This window comes from Oncorhynchus tshawytscha, linkage group LG18 (genome assembly GCF_018296145.1).
Source record: "Oncorhynchus tshawytscha isolate Ot180627B linkage group LG18, Otsh_v2.0, whole genome shotgun sequence".
Taxonomy (NCBI): Eukaryota; Metazoa; Chordata; class Actinopteri; order Salmoniformes; family Salmonidae; genus Oncorhynchus; species Oncorhynchus tshawytscha.
In genome coordinates, this window is record NC_056446.1 from 17,500,825 (window position 1) to 17,518,796 (window position 17,972).

Sequence of the window (17,972 nt, forward strand, 5' to 3'; positions counted from 1 at the left end):
GCCTAAACACAACAGCATCTCTCACAAGGGCCAGACACCATCACAAATCAACCTTGAGCTCGTCTGGATGTGGATGACAAATCATGTCTGTGGACTTGAGTGTAGACACTAAACTTGGCTGAGTCCTTTTCTATTCTTCACAAAACCAAACATCAGGCCATGAGGACCGATGCCAAGGGCATTATTCAAGTTTGTTTACATATGATCTCATTTATTTCCTTCAAACTGGTGTGTCAAGTGCGTACCCACATTCGAAATCAAAATGTGTCTTTGCATGAGAATAACACAAATAGGAGAGAATTAATATTAAACTGGACCAATTGAGGTCTTGTTGCTAGGACGCTCCAGCTGTAATGTCCTGCACAAATGAACTTTCACCTTTCCTCTTATTTGAAACCACAAATCAGCCCCTGAAGACTGCTGACACAGTGCCAAGGTATGAGTGTGTGCATACAGTAAATATCACCCGAGCAGACATTCAACATTAGGGCCCAGAACTTGTTATTCTCTGTGTGTTTTAGGTGGAGTGTAGCCAGGAATCTACTTTTTCCATTTCCTCCTTTTATATCGTTTCATTTCTGAATGAGCTTATGTAATGATCTTGCGTCACAGGAAAAAATAAAGTATACTCCTAACTGGAGACATCTGGCCACTGGCCTGGCTGTAGAGCTCAGCTTGGCAACAGGATGATGAGAGCATAAAGTAAGAGGTTTACATTTGCAGGGCTCATTAAAGAACCCTTTTATAACCTGTTGGATTCAGCAGCAACACATCATCAACATTCCCGTACCTGTGCTTGGTCATGATTTTGTGTGAAGCTGGAGCCTGGGACAGTTGTGTTTTGAGCCAAGTGTGGAGTTCATGGATATGTTTTGAATTTGAGCTACAAGGTGTTACAGTAAATGTTTGCATTTGTTAGGCTGATAACATTATAATTTGAATTTGACTCCTTTTGGATGATCCAAGTGTGTGTGTGTGTGTGTGTGTGTGTGTAATGATGCGCAGATGCACTGAGTCATGGGGATGTATATATAATATAAGGATCAATCATCTTGAAAGCCCCCTCCTCCATGTGCCCAGACCATGTTCACTGACCCACAAAGATGACACAATCCTCCCTCTATTGACATTGTCTCCCAGGAGCCAGAGAGTAGCCAGAAGGAGCTTAGTGACACACGGTGCAACAGTGCCCACTCCTGGCTGCTCCACATTTCTGAGCTGTGACTGGGAATTACACAACTTCTGGAAAAGTCCAAAGCCACAGGGCGTGAATCAGTGTCAACATCACTGCTAGGTCCTGTATAAATACCTAGCGGAAGACAGCCTCACTGCGCTTCATCCGCTCTGAAGAGGCAAGATCAACAGGGAGGTGAGTGATCCTCTTCTGCCTGGCAGTCCCGGCTGGCTGGGAGGAAAACGCATATTGTGTGTCTTCAGGGTATCAGCCCTGTGCATAGCTGCCTTCTGCGGCACTAGACAAAACTGCAGTAGGAGTATCCTTGAAATGCTTGATTTGTCTTTAGAATTGTACCTGGGGCTGATGCTACTATTTTTTGCCATGTGGTTTATTATGATAAATATTGTTTCTATTTGATTCTGCAGAAATTCTGCACAGTGATGTTACTGTTATTCCTCATTCTTACTCATGGGTGACCTCTGTTCAAAACTGCCGCTGCCTCTGCCTGTGAATGACCCAGATATGTACTGCGTATATCGCAACATTTTAAGGCTGCAAGCTTTATCCAATGCATTTGCTATAAAGACTCCACAATTGGATAATTAAATTCAACACCCTCAAAGGCACAAAGTCTCTCTGAGTTAGAGTGCTGTTATTGCGTTGATATTGTAGCTGCACAGGGCATGTTTGCGTGAGATGGACAAGCAGAGAGCAATTAAGTCTGGACGCTGCAGTTCTCAAGCCCCATTTTTTTCCCCTTGTAGGAGTATACTAGAATGTGCAAATCCCTTTTAATACAGAGCTCAGTCCATCTGCTGGATTGAGCAGAATTGTGGGTTCTACTTCTGGGTTCTATTAATGGTGTTCTACTTTTTCCTGCAAGTCATACAAGTGCTATTGGACCTTATTTATGAGTAGGACATTGTTTGAAACTTCTTTTTCTCCCATGATTATTTTCCCTTGTATCCACCCAGACCTGTAAAATATGTAAGGCTAGTCCTGTGTCTGAAAATGTCAACATTATGGCTGTATCTTGCCATTTCCTTAATGGCAAGATATTTCCTCCAATGGTGACATTTCAACTGAATATCTGGCACCACAATTGGAAGGATGTGCAATGTTTTCCAAATCTAAACATTGGGCTTTATTTTTTTTCCAACAATTCAGTGTTTTCTGGGAAGTTGTACAGTGAGCGTGTTGAATACACAAGGGATTATAGGGCTGCCTGGAATAATCACAGAGATTAGTGGAGAAGAATTTGTGTTTGTTTCGGCTCCATTCCAACAGGGAGATCTATCAGATAAACGCCCACTAGGGCTGGATTCAATCTCTAGCGCCGAAGATCAGCGTTTGTAGCGTGATTAAATTGTATAGGCAATGTTTCTGTGTTTGAGGAGACTGCATTCACAGTAAACACTGCATATGTCGACTCGATCGAAAATGACCTTTACATTTCAACCGCGCTACAACGCTGCTCTTCGGTGCTAAGGGTTGAATCCAGCCCCTAATCTCTGCATTGTATCTGTGTCACCGGGTTTATCTTGAGCCTAATGTCAATACTTTTATCAAATTAAAAAAGTATACAATAGGATAAATGTCTATGCTGGCAATGCAGTATAAACACACTTTATCGTTTGGAACAAATCAGCAAATGTCAGCATTAAAGGAAAAAGGTTTCAAATGATGCTGTGTCACAGTATTGTCATCGTTATATGGGCAACATTACCCTCTAGTGGGTAATATCAACATCACAACAACACCAAGGTCAGACGTGGACTATACAGGTACTCCCAAACTGGGGTAATACAGGTATTCTCAAACGCGCAATTACGTCGGCAGTACGCCAAATAAAAACGTGATACACGTCTATTTTTCACATTTTGAAACAGTCCATTTATATTTTCCAACGGGGCTACACATTTGGGTGTTTTTTCTCACCTGAGTAGCCTCGTTTCACTTCCAAAAATAAAATGAAACCATCTAATGTTCAGCGAAATAACAACACGATGTCAAATACAAGTAGCCTAGTCAAATAATTAACATCCAATCACATTAACCGTTACTCTCTCACTAACGGCCCGTATGTATCCAAACTTAGCTGCTGCTCATTCAGTTCGCTTGAAAAAGGATAAATGGTTAAAGGAAAGTAAGGCCCGCATCCATAGAGACACATACAGCTCTACTGGTAGTACTGCTACTACCAGCAGTACTCCACCTGCACCTGTCGACGACCCAAGTTATTCTGCTTCCACAAGCACATCCAATGCTTAGCATCAGTATTTCTACGTGTTGTTGCTAGCCCAGCTAGCATGGACACTGACAGCTGTGAATCTGATGCAGCTACTGCCCCCTTACCCGGGAAAGCACCCAAACAACAGACAGGGACGTTGGACCAGAGCAAATATGATGAGAACTACATTGATTTGGGGTTCACTTATATTGGGAGTAGTGCCAAAAGTACTATCTCACAACTCGATGAAACCTTCACTCTTGCGCAGACATTTAGAAACAAAACATGCCAATTTGAAAAATAAGCCATGGGAGTTTTTTGAGTGAGAATTAAGATGACTTTCAAGTAGTAAGACATGTATAAAAGCAACAGATACCATTAACAAGTAGCTAGAAGTCGTATATGGTGAGCTACCAAGTGGCTAGGACAGGCAAGCCCCATACTATTGTGGAGGACTTAATTCTCCCTGCTGCCGTGGATATGGCTGGGACAATGCTGGGGGGAAAGGCCAAAAAAATGATACAGACAATGTCTTCATCAAACAAAACTGTTTCACGACGCATCAGGGACACGGCAGGAGATGTTTTGAAACAATTACTGCTTTGCATACAAGCCTGTGAATTCTATGCATTACAGCTGGATGAGTCAACAGACATGGCGACCTGGCACAGCTCCTGTTATATGTCTGTTACGTTTATGGAGGGTCAATTAAGGAAGACATCCTCTTCTGCAAACCACTGGAAACCAGGACAGCAGGAGAGGATATGTTTAAAGTACTGGCCAGCTTTGTGATATCAAATGGACTTTGGTGGTCAAGATGTGTTGGTATCTCTACTGATGGAGCAAAAGCCATGACAGGGAGACATAGTGGACTGGTAACGATGTGCAAGCAGTTGCTCCCGACGACACTTGGGTACACTGCAGCATCCACTTAGAGGCTCTTGCTGCCAAGGGAATGCCTGACAGCTTGAAAGGCGTTTTGGACACTACAGTGAAAATGGCTAACTTTGTTAAAGCAAGGCCCCTGTACTCTCGCGTATTTTCTGCACTATGCAATGATATGGGCAGCTTGTAACGCTTTTACAACATACAGAAGTGGGCTGGTTATCAAGGGGCAAAGTATTGACACATTGTTTTTTTTAAATTGAGAGACGAACCTAAAGTTTTCTTTACTGACCATAATTGACACTCATTCTTATGTTTAATAAATGTATCGTATAGTGTGTGTGTGGCAGGCTTACAATGTTGGCAAAAAAAAACATTTGAGAGTGCGCTGACCTTGGTGCTAGAGAGTGTGCGCAGCTGAAGGTTGAATGTTTGAAAGGGTATGGGACTATAAAAAGAGTGCGTGCGGCTGAAGGTTGAATGTTTGAAAAGGTATGGGACTATAAAAAGTTTGGGAATCACTGGACTATGAGGTCATTTTGCAGTGCTTTACATAAGAGGCGTTATGATTACAACCAAAATACCCTAAGCCCCCTCTGTTTTTCAGGTGTGTACTGCATCAGTCGCTTGGTATCTAAGAAACAGTAAAGATGAGAGTCTTTGGGTCACTAGTGGGCCTTGCTTTGCTTCTGGTATCTACTGAGTGTCTGCTGCCTCCATCAAAGGAGGATCTAAGCCGTAAGCCATCATATAACTAAATATCTTCAAATTGTTCAGAATAACCGTATACTGTATAATGCAGGATATTTTTAAGTCGCTGGGGAGATTTATTTTGAGCGATTGTTCTCTGCAGAGATTTCTCTCCTGGGGGTGAAGTACCTGGACAAGCAGATAGAGAATGCCATCAGTGGGGTGAAGGAGATGAAGACAGTGATGGAGAGGTCTGGAGATGATCACAATAAGTTCTTGAGTGCCCTGGAGAAAACTAAACAGCAAAAAGAGGTACAGTGCATTTGAGCAACGCACAGTACCATGAGCTTTCATCACTGTTTTGGACAAAAATAAGTTAAAGATCACACTACATTTTGTGTTCAATTCATCAGCTATAGTCACCTAGTTCTTTTTAGACCACTGACTCAGTTGCTGTGTTTGTTTCCCAGGATGCTCTGAAGGCAGCTCAGGAGATGGAGACTAAACTGAGTGAGGAGCAGGAGGTGTGTAACGGCACCATGCAGTCTCTGTGGGAGGAGTGCAAGCCCTGTCTGAAGAACACCTGCATCAAATACTACTCCAGGACCTGCAGCAGTGGCGCCGGACTGATCGGCAGACAGGTATCGCCTCAACTACACAGAACTATCATCAATCAATCTCCACATTGGTTTGCAATTGTAGTTCAAATATGTTGTGTAAGCTAGACTTACACAGAGACATGCACAACCACTGATCAATGGGTTTAAGCTATTATACAATCCTTCCAAATAAAATAGGTCACTGTTGTACTAGCTGCTTTCTCCTGTTTCCCTCTCAGCTGGAGGAGGTTCTGAACAGGACCTCTCCATTCTCCATCTGGATCAACGGGGAGAACATGGATGTTCTGGAGAGGGAGGACCAGGAGCAGAGCCAGAGGTTCCAGAACCTGGAGGAGCGCTACTCCGACGTGGCCGATGGGGTGGACAGTATCTTCATGGACAGCTTGAGGGTGTTCGACCACATGCGCTCCCTCAACCCTCCCATGTTCTCCAGCCCCTTCCACATGCCCAGTATATGGGGTCATAGTGAGAGGGCCAATGAGAGAGCAGAGATGGCAGAGACGGGCGAGGTGCGCTCCCGTGTGGTCAGGTCCCCTCTGAAGGACCCAGACTTCCATGGGTTCCACAACATGTTCGCTCCTATGATGGACATGGCCCGGAATATCTTCGGCTCCATGGGGCCTGTCATGGACGCAGACGCTAACTTTGACATCAACCCCTCAGAGGGTATACCTCAGTCCTAATTAAACAACTGTTATTATACAATAACATGGTGTTAATGTTTACATAAATGATATTGGGCTTCTTTTTTTCCACAGAGGGGAGTGTGAATGAGGATGTTGTTTTGACAAAGCCTTCCGGTATGACCTGCAGAGAGATACGTCGCAATTCTGCTGGCTGCATTAAACTGCGAGGAGAGTGTGAAAAATGCGTAGCGATCCAGGATATTGGTAAAGCCCATCAGATTTTCTTTCTCTTTCTAACCACAAAGTCATGCCTTGGCTGAGTCAGGTATTTTTTATTTAAGCTTTATTTAGCTAGGCAAGTCAGTTATGAACCAATTCTTATTTACAATGACGACCTAACAAAAGGCAAAAGGCCTCCTGCGAGGACTGGGATGGGATTAAAAATAAAAATATAGGACAAAAAAACACATCACGACAGTAGAGACACCAAAACACTACATAAAGAGAGACCGAAGACAACAACAAAGCATGGCAGAAACACATGACAACACAGCATGGTAGCAGCACAAAACATGTGTTGTGACGTATTGATTTATGTGACGACTGCTGTTCATCTAATTATTAACTGTTTATAATTATGTCTTTCAATTAATCAGGTAATCATTAACTCAGTAACCTGGGGCACCATGGGAAAAGTTAGTTTTTTATTGAGTTTCCGTTTTCCCTAATTAACTATCAGAATATAGATTTTACAGCAGTCGCTAATTCATTAATTTCCTCTACAGTCTCATCCTGAACATCGCATAATTCGTGAATCTGCACAAACCCGAGTCTCACTAAATAATTCTGTACCACACCAATTGAGTTGATCATTTATTTACTAAAATGCTAAATGATAACATAAGATACACATACACAAACAAACAGTCTAGGCTATTGATTAAAACTTAGTACAATGAAAAATGTTCCAGTTTCACCTGTTACACAAAATGGGGATTTAGAAAGAGAGAGAAAGAGAGAGTGCACGAGAGAAAAGCACACTTGAATACATTTGTAAACTATGCTTAGTTTAGCCCTTACACCTTGTCCCGAACTGCTGCTCTTATGGGTTACAATATAATGATGTAATTACTTGTCGAAGGTCTCTTCTCTGATGGTGGCACTTCTTTCGTTACCGGGTGTAAGTCTTTGATTGTCCACACGATGTTAGTGTCCTTTCTCTTAGAAGTCTGTTTTCTTGCCCTCGTTATGAAAAGGGGTCTTCTCCGGACGACTAATTAGCCGTGTACAGTCGTGGCCAAAAGTTTTGAGAATGACACAAATATTAATTTTCACAAAGTCTGCTGCCTCAGTTTGTATGATGGCAATTTGCACATACTCCAGACTGTTATGAAGAGTGATCAGATGAATTGCAATTAATTGCAAAGTCCCTCTTTGCCATGCAAATTAACTGAATCCCCAAAAAACATTTCCACTGCATTTCAGCCCTGCCACAAAAGGACCAGCTGACATCATGTCAGTGATTCTCTCATTAACGCAGGTGTGATTGTTGACGAGGACAAGGCTGGAGATCACTCTGTCATTCTGATTTAGTTCAAATAACAGACTGGAAGCTTCAAAAGGAGGGTGGTGCTTGGAATCATTGTTCTTCCTCTGTCAACCATGGTTACCTGCAAGGAAACACGTGCCGTCAGCATTGCTTTGCACAAAAAGGGCTTCACAGGCAAGGATATTGCTGCCAGTAAGATTGCACTTAAATCAACCATTTATCGGATCATCAAGAACTTCAAGGAGAGTGGTTCAATTGTTGTGAAGAAGGCTTCAGGGTGCCCAAGCAAGTCCAGCAAGCGCCAGGACCGTCTCCTAAAGTTGATTCAGCCGCGGGATCGGGGCACCACCAGTACAGAGCTTGCTCAGGAATGTCAGTAGGCAGGTGTGAGTGCATCTGCACGCACAGTGAGGCGAAGACTTTTGGAGGATGGCTTGGTGTCAAGAAGGGCAGCAAAGAAGCCACTTCTCTCCAGGAAAAACATCAGGGACAGACTGATATTCTGCAAAAGGTACAGGGATTGGACTGCTGAGGGCATCCGGAAACAAGCTTGTCTGGAGAAGACAAGGTGAGCGCTACCATCAGTCCTGTGTCATGCCAACAGTAAAGCATCCTGAGAACATTCATGTGTGGGGTTGCTTCTCAGCCAAGGGAGTGTGGGCTCACTCACAATTTTGCCTAAGAACAGCCATGAATAAAGAATGATACCAACACATCATTCTAGAGCAACTTCTCCCAACCATCCAGGAACAGTTTGGTGACGGACAATGCCTTTATGATGGAGCACCTTTCCATAAGGCAGAAGGGATAACTAAGTGGCTCGGGGAACAAAACATCAATATTTTGGGTCCATGGCCAGGAAGCTCCCCAGACCTTAATCCCATCGAGAACTTGTGGTCAATCCTCAAGAGGCGGGTGGACAAACAAAAACCCACAAATTCTGACAAACTCCAAGCATTGATTATGCAAGAATGGGCTGCCATCAGTCAGGATGTGGCCCAGAAGTTAATTGACAGCATGCCAGGGTGGATTGCAGAGGTCTTGAAAAGAAGGGTCAACACTGCAAATATTGACTCTTTGCATCAACGTCATGTAATTGTCAATAAAAGCCTTTGACACTTATGAAATGCCTGTAATTGTACTTCAGTGTTCCATAGTAACATCTGACAAAAATATCTAAAGACACTGAAGCAGCAAACTTTGTGAAAATTAATATTTGTGTCATTCTCAAAACTTTTGGCCACGACTGTAGACGGTTCCAGTTTGGGAATGAAAGCAGTGTAGACACACGATTCCTTGGATAGAATAACCGGGTGGTCCGTAGCATATATTGTTAAGAGGTTCTTTTGTCTTCCTCAACCTCATGTTGCATTTTGGGGTTGCGACTACTCAGACCTTAGACAACTAATTTCACAGTTCACTTTTCCAAAACATTATTTTTGATCTGGACATTTTCCACACAAGATACAATATGTATACATCATGTGCATATTATGGAAACTCTTCAAGTTACAATGTTTTCGTTATAATGTCGTCATTTAACCTTTAATAACATCACAAAAACGACATTCATTTTCATATTCCATCTATCGTTATTACCACCATTTTTGCTGATGAAATATATTTACCTAAGTCCATTTATTGCATGTATCGTTCTGAGTTAGATTCTCCATAGGGCCCACTCACACATTCCAAACCTCCACACTGAGTTGACAAAGGATTTTGTCTGCTGCCTTAAGATTTACAATGGGCATGCGGTGTCATAAAACCCCTCATCTCCCCCCTGTGGTGGGTGTGAGAGATATATCTGTAGGACTGTGGTCCATGGTGACCTGTCCTGAACAGGACAGTCATTACACATGGTACAAACATTATTAGGCACAGACAACAGCACAAAGGCAAGAAGGTAGAGACAACAATACACATGTGAAGCATCCACAACTGTCAGTAAGAGTGTCCATGATTGAGTCTTTGAATGAAGAGATAAAGAGAGAAAACTGTCCAGTTTGAGTGTTTTTTTGCAGCTCGTTCCAGTTGCGAACTGAAAAGAGGAGCGACCCAGGGATGTGTGTGGTTTGGGGACGTTCAACAGAATGTGACTGGCAGAACATGTGTTGTATGTGGAGAATGAGGGCTGCAGTAGGTATCTCAGATACGGGGGAATGAGGCCTATAAATAAGCATCAACCAATGGGTCTTGCTATGGGTATACAGAGATCACCAGTTTACGGAGGAGTATAACGTGCAGTGATGTGTCCTATAAGGAGCATTGGTGGCAAATCTGATGGCCGAATGGTAAAGGACATATAGCCGCTCGAGAGCACCCTTACCTGCCGATCTATAAATTACGTCTTCGTAATCTAGCATGGGTAGGATGGTAATCTGAATCAGGGTTAGTTTGGAAGATGGAGTGAAAGAGGAATGATTACGATAGAGGAAATCAAGTCTAGATTTAACCTTATAGTCTGCAGCTTTGATATTTTCTGAGAGAAGGACAGTGTACCGTCTAGCCATACTCCCAAGTACTTGTATGAGGTGACTAACTCAAGCTCTAAAGCCTCAGAGGTTGTAATCGTACCGGTGGAGAGAGGGGAATTCTTCTTACCAAACCACATTACCTTTGTTTTGGAGGTGTTCAGAACAAGGTTAAGGGCAGAGAAAGCTTGTTGGACACTAAGACATCTTTGTTGTAGAGCATTTAACAAAAAATCCGGTGAGGGCCCAGCTGAGTATAAAACTGCATATATCATCTGTATCATCTGCATATAAATGGATGAGAAAGCTTACTGCCGAGGTATGTTGTTGATGTAAATTGAAAAGAGTGTGGGGCCTAGGATCGAGTCCTTGGTGACAGGCAGTGGCTGAGACAGCAGATGTTCTGACTTTATACACTGCACTCTTTGAGAGAGGTAGTTAGCAAACCAGGCCAAAGGCCCCTCAGAGACATCAATACTCCTCCCACAAGTATGGAATGGTCTAGCATATCAAAAGCTTTGAACAAGTCAAAATAATAGCAACACAACATTGCTTAGAATCAAGGGCAATGGTGACATAATTTAGGACCTTTAAGGTGGCAATGACACATCCATATCCTGGGCAGAAACCAGATTGCATATGAGAGAAAATACTATAGACATCAAGAAAGCCAGTCAGTTGATTATTGATAACTTTTTCCAACACTTCTGAACGCGGAACGAGGGAGAGCTCGGATTTGTTGTTTTTAAAAGTTTGTTGTTTTGAAAGTGTATTAGTAGCTAGCTAACTTTTTTAGTTTGGATTCTGCAACGTAGTTGTTGGGACAGCTAGTCTCTGTCCAGTGATCCTGCCGAACAAGGGCGGGTCTGAGGAGCTATTTGGCACAGCAGCTAGCCTATTCATACGAAATGGCGCCGACAGAGAGGGCTGCCATGCTTCTAGCTCTTAGGAAACTTCGCAGTATTTCGTTTTTTAAGTATTGTTTCTTACATTATTAGCCCAGAAAATGTTTTTTGTTATTACATGCAGCCGGGAAGAACTATTGGATATCAGAGTGGCGGTAACTTTCCAGCACCAGCAGCATTACGACCAGGAACTTTCCGAAGCGGATCCTTTGTTTGCACCCCCCAGGGCAATTGAACTGATTCCAGAAGCCGACCCAAAACACCGCCGGCGGAGGAGAGGTACTCGGAGTGGTCTTCTAGTCCGACTTAGTAGGCATGCATACCATCCACCGCTTTGGAGTATATTACTCGCTAATGTTCAGTCTCTGGATGATAATGTTGATGAGCTTAGGGCGAGGGTTTCTTTCCAGACAGACATCAGGTATTGTAACATACTCTGTTTCAAGGAAACATGGCTCTCTCGGGATATACTGTCTAAGTCGGTCCAGCCAGTTGGGTTCTCAGTTCATCGCACAGACAGGAATAAATATCTCTCCGGGAAGAAGAAGGGCGGGGTCGTATGTTTCATGATTAACGACTCACGGTATGATTGTGATAACATACAGGAACTCAAGTCCTTTTGATCCCCTGACCTAGAATGCCTCACAATGAAATACAGACCATATTATCTCCTAAGATAATTATTTTTGGTTATTGTCACAGCCCTGTATATCCCCCCTCACGACGGCCCTCAAAGAATCTTACTGGACTTTATGCAAACTGGAAAAAACATATCCTGAGGCTGCATTTATTGTATCTGGGGATTTTAACAAAGCAAATTTGAGAAAAAGGCTGCCAAAGTTCTATCAACACATCGACTGTAGTCCTCGCACTGCTAAAACACTCGACCACTGCTACTCCAACTTCCTGGATGACTACAAGGCCCTCCCCCGTCCTCCTTTCGGCAAATCTGACCACGACTCCAGTGTGCTCCCCCCTTCCTATAGGCAGAAATTCAAACAGGAAGTAGCCGTGCTAAGGACTGTTCAATGCAGGTCAATCGGAATCCATGCTTCAAGATTGTTTAGATCACGCGGCCTGGGATATGTTCCGGGTAGCTTCAGAGATTAATATTAATGAATATACTGATACGGTGACTGAGTTTATCAGGAAGTGTATAGGAGATGTTGTACCCACTGTGACTATTAAACTAGAAACCGTGAATAGATGGCAGCATTCTCGCAAAACTGAAGAAGCGAACCACCGCATTTAACCATGGCAAGGTGACTAGGAATATGGCAGAATACAAACAATGTAGCTATTCCCTCGACAAGGCAATCAAACAGGCAAAACGTAAGTATAGAGACAAAGTGGAGTCGCAATTCAACAGCTCAGACACGAGAGGTATGTGGCAGGGTCTACAGACAATCACTGACTACTAAAGGAAAACTAGACATGTTGAGGACACCGACGTCTTACTTCTGGCCAAGCTAACCACCTTCTTCGCCCGCTTTGAGGATAACACAGTGCCACTGACACGGCCCGCTACCAAAGACTGTGGGCTCTCCTTCTCCGTGGTAAGACATTGAAGAGTGTTAACCCTTGCAAGGCTGCCGGCCCAGACGGTATCTCTAGCCACGTCATCAGAGCATGTGCAGACCAGCTGGCTGGTGTGTTTACGGACATATTCAATCTCTCCCTATGCCAGTCTGCCGTCCCCACATGCTTCAAGATGCCCACCATTGTTCCTGTGCCCAAGAAAGCAAAGGTAACTGAACTACATAACTATCACCCCGTAGCACTCACTTCTGTCATCATGAAGTGCTTTGAGAGTAGTCAAGGATCATATCATGTCACCCTAGACCCACTTCAATTTGCTTACCACCCCAACAGATCCAGAGACGATGCAATCTCCATCGCACTGCACACTGCCCTATCCCATCTGTACAAGAGGAATACCTATGTAAAAATGTTGTTCATTGACTATAGCTCAGCATTCAACACCATAGTACCCTCCAAGCACATCATTAAGCTCATGGCCCTGGGTCTGAACCCCGCCCTGTACAACTAGGTCCTGGACTTCCTGATGGGCAACCCCCAGGTGGTGAAGGTAGGAAACAACACCTCCACTTCGCTGATCCTCAACACTGGGGCCCCACAAGGGTGCATGCTCAGCCCCCTCCTGTACTTCCTGTTCACCCATGACTGTGTGCCCAAGCACACCTCCAACTCAATTATCAAGTTTGCAGACGACACATCAGTAGAAGGCTTGATTACCAACAATGACGTGACAGCCTACAGGGAGGAAGTGAGGGCACTGGGAGTGTGATGCCAGGGAAATAAATTCTCATTCAAGGTCAACAAAACCAAGGAGATGAATCGTGGACTTCAGGAAACAGCAGAGGGAGCACCCCTCTATCCACATTGACGGTATCGCAGTGGAGAAGGTCCTCTGCGTACACATCACTGACAAACTGAAAGGGTCTACCCACACAGACTGTGTGGTGAAGAAGGTGCAACAGTGCCTCTTCAACCTCAGTGAGCTGAAGAAATTTGGCTTGGTACCTAAAACCCTCACAAACTTTTACAGATGCACAATTGAGAGCATCCTGTCGGGATGTATTACCGTCTGGAACAGTAACTGCACCGCCCGCAACCACTGGGCTCTCCAGAGGGTGGTACAGTCTGCCCAACACATCATCAGGGATGTCACAGGAAGGCCAAAAAGATCATCAAGGACAACAACCACCCGAGCCACTGCCTGCTCACACCGCTATCATCCAGAAGGCGAGGTCAGTACAGGTTCATCAAAGCTGGGACTGAGAGACTGAAACAGCTCAAGGCCATCAGACTTTTAAATAGCCATCACTAGCACATTAGAGTCAGCTGCCTATATACATAGACTTGAAATCACATGCCACTTTAATAATGGAACACCAGTCACTTCAATAATGTTTACATGTTTTGCATTACTCATCTCATATGTACAGTGGAAGTTTGAAGTTTACATACACTTAGGTTGGAGTCATTAAAACTAGTTTTTCAAGCACTCCACACATTTCTTGTTAACAAACTATACCCTTGGCAAGTCAGTTAGGACATCTACCTTGTGCGTGACACAAGTAATTTTTCCAACAATTCTTTAGACAGATTATTTAACTTATAACTTAGTGTATCGCAATTCCAGTGGGTCCACTGGGATTTTAAACAGCTTGGAAAATTCCAGAAAATTATGTCATGACTTTAGAAGCTACTGATAGGCTAATTGACATAATTTGAGTCAATTGGAGGTGTACCTGTGGATGTATTTCAAGGCCTACCTTCAAACTCAGTGCCTCTTTGCTTGACATCATTTGAAAATCAAAAGAAAATCAGCCAAGACCTCAGAAAAATAATTGTAGACCACAAGTCTGGTTCATCCTTGGGAGCAATTTCCAAACGCCTGAAGGTACCACGTTCATCTGTACAAACAATAGTACGCAAGTATAAACACCATGAGACCACGCAGCCATCATACTGCTCAGGAAGGAGACGCGTTCCGTCTCCTAGAGATGAACGTACTTTGGTGCGAAAAGTGCAAATCAATCCCAGAACAACAGCAAGGACCTTGTGAAGATGCTGGAGGGAACAGGTACAGAAGTATCTATATCCACAGTAAAATGAGTCCTGTATCGACAAAACCTGAAAAGCCACTCAGCAAGGAAGTAGCCACTGCTCCAAAACCGCCATAAAAAAGCCAGACTATGGTTTGCAACTGCACATGGGGACGAAGATTGTACTTTTTGGAGAAATGTCCTCTGGTGTGATGAAACAAAAATAGAACTGTTTGGCCATAATGACCATTGTGGGGAGGCTTGCAAGCCGATAAACACCATCCCAACCATGAAGCACGGGGCTGGGCAACATCATGTTGTGGGGGTGCTTTGCTGCAGGAGGGACTGGTGCACTTCACAAAACAGATGGCATCATGAGGAACAAAAATTATGTGGATATATTGACGCAACATCTCAAGACATCAGTCAGGAAGTTAAAGCTTGGTCGCAAATGGGTCTTCCAAATGGACAATTACCCCAAGCATGCTTCCAAAGTGGCAAAATGGCTTAAGGACAACAAAGTCAAGGTATTGGATTGGCCATCACAAAGCAATAATCTCAATCCTACAGAAAATTTGTGGGCAGAACTGAAAAAACATGTGTGAGCAAGGAGGCCTACAAACCTGACTCACTTACACCAGCTGTCAGGAGGAATGGGCCAAAATTCACCCAACTTATTGTGGGAAGCTTGTGGAAGGCTACCTGAAACATTTCACCCAAGTTAAACAATTTAAAGGCAATGCTACCAAATACTTATTTAGGGTATGTAAACTTCTGACCCACTGGGAATGTGATGAAAGAAATAAAAGCTGAAATAAATCACTCTCTACTATTATTCTGACATTTCACATTCTTACAATAAAGAGGTGATCCTAACTGACCTAAAACAGGGAATTCTCACTCGGATTAAATGTCAGGAATTGTAAAAAACAGAGTTTAAATGTATTTCGCTAAGGTTTATGTAAACTTCCGACTTCAACTGCAGTTAAGCTGCAGCAGGCTCAGAACAGAGCTATAAATACTATGCATGCCAGTCTCTCTTGGCTAAGAGTTGAGGAGAGACTGACTGCATCACTTCTCTTTATAAGAAACATGAATGTTTTGCAAATCCCAAATTGTTTGCATAGTCAATTAACACACAGCTCTGACACACACACACTTACGCCACCAGAGGTCTTTTCACAGTCCCCAAATCCAGAACAATTTCAAGAAAGCGTACAGTATTATATAGCATGGAACTCCATTCCATATCGTATTGCTCAAATTAACAGCAAACCTGGTTTTAAAAATCAGATAAAGCAACATCTCACGGCACAACGCCTTTCCCCTATTTGATCTAGATAGTTTGTGTGCAAGTATTGATGTGTAGGGTACGTGTGCCTCTCTGTGTAGTTCTGTCCTTGCGCTGTTCTTGTCTATTCATGTTCTGTATTATGTCATGGTTCATGTTTTGTGTTGGACCCCAGGAAGAGGAGCTGCTGCTTTTGCAACAGCTAATGGGGATCCTAATAAAATACCAAAAATACTTTTGATAAACAGGGAAAAATAGAAATTGGCCTATAACAGTTAGGATCAGCTTGATCTCCGCCTTTAAATAAAGGACGCACCGTGGCTACCTTCCAAGCAACGGGAACCACCCCAAACAGGAGAGACAGGTTAAAAAGGTCAGAGATAAGCTTGGTGATGATAGAGGCTGGAACCTTAAAGCAGAAAGGATTTAAACCATCTGACTCAGATGTTTTTTGGGGGTCAAGTATAAGGAGCTCCTTTAGCACCTTAGACTCAGCGACAGCCTGCAAGGAGACACTTTGTAGCGGAGCAGGGTAAAAAGAGGAGCATCGGGGCTAGTCGCTTTAGAAGTGGTGGGAGATGAGGAAATGTTGTACAGGCAATGAGGGATGGCTGAGTCAAATAGGAATCCTGACTTAATGAAGTGGTGATTAAAGAGCTCAGCCATGTGCTCCTTGTCAGTAACAACCAATTCAACATTAAGGGACACGGGCAGCTGTGAGTAGGGTTTATTCTTCAGGTCTTCAACAGTTTTCCAGAACTTCTTGGAATTAGACCCAGAGAGAACTGCTCCTTAAGCTAACTTTGGCCTTCCGAATAGGTAAAACAAGTTGCTAGTACATCACACCAAAAGTTGCTGATATGGAGCTAAAGGGACACCAGTGACTCTGTTGACTATAGAGTTATGTATTACATGAAATGTGGTTCTCTCCTCCAGACTGCTCAGGGAAGAAGCCTCTGGCTGGTCCTCTGAAGAAGGACCTGGAGCAGGCCCTGGCCATGGCAGAGAAGTTCACTCAGGAGTACAGCAAGCAGCTGAGGAAGTTTGAGGAGCAGATGTCCAACACTTCCAGCCTGCTAGACCTTTTCAGCAAGCAGTTTGGCTGGGTGTCTGCCCTGGCCAACAACACCAACAACAAGGATGAAATCTTCAAGATCGAAACGGTGAGACTCCATAGTCTGCAATGCGCTGTATCCTATTTCTTTGTAACATGGTCTTATGAAGACTTACGTCTTGAATTCCTCCAAGGTCATGTCCAAGGACACAGAGGACCCTGAGAAGCCAGGGGACACCAATGTGTCTGTCCAGTTGTTTGACAACCCTGCCATGACCTTCAGTGTGCCTGGAGACATCCCCTGGAATGACCCCAAGTTCTCTGAAATGGTGGCACAGCAGGCCCTAGACCTCTACAAACAAACCACTGTGTGAGTGCTTCTGTGTCATTGGACCAATAATAATCTTACTAATCACACCAGGCTTTATAGCAAGTACATTTTAAAGTGAGATAGGAGACAAATGTCCTGAAGTGATTTAGATTTTTTAATTACCTTTTCCTTTCCAGAGTGGTGAAGTAGAAATCGGAGGACACCCCACCGTGCACCACTACACAAAGCAGAATGTTCAGGATGACTTCACACTGTCAACTAGAAAAAGTGAAACCTGTCATCACTGTTGATCATATTTTAAGTAATTGTATATTCCTGTGTAACTAGAGCTCGTCCTGCTGTAAGAACCGAATACATAAACAGTCCTGTTGTCTTGAGGAGAAAGAATATAGTACTGCTGTTGCCCTAGAGTAAAACCTGCTCACTGCTCTTCACTTCATGTTAATTGCTACTGTTCCTTTTGTAGTTCTGTGCTCTTCTGCATAATAAATAAATGAGACCTGACAAAAACACCACCACTGTATCTCTGATTATTTACTTGCCTAAGTTCTATGAAAAATGTCACATC

General features: G+C 43.5%; 1 protein-coding gene across 1 annotated transcript; it reads left to right on the forward strand.

Moving 5' to 3' along the window:
- The first annotated feature begins 1,214 nt into the window (after nucleotides 1-1,214).
- LOC112217616 (clusterin) lies at nucleotides 1,215-17,919 on the forward strand. Its single transcript, XM_024378040.2, has 9 exons — nucleotides 1,215-1,369; nucleotides 4,900-5,030; nucleotides 5,146-5,294; nucleotides 5,453-5,623; nucleotides 5,821-6,268; nucleotides 6,361-6,492; nucleotides 16,956-17,182; nucleotides 17,268-17,443; nucleotides 17,581-17,919. Exons 2-9 carry the CDS (start codon nucleotides 4,943-4,945, stop codon nucleotides 17,591-17,593), a joined length of 1,404 nt encoding a protein of 467 aa, XP_024233808.1. The 5' UTR covers nucleotides 1,215-1,369; nucleotides 4,900-4,942; the 3' UTR covers nucleotides 17,594-17,919.
- Nucleotides 17,920-17,972: the final 53 nt, after the last annotated feature.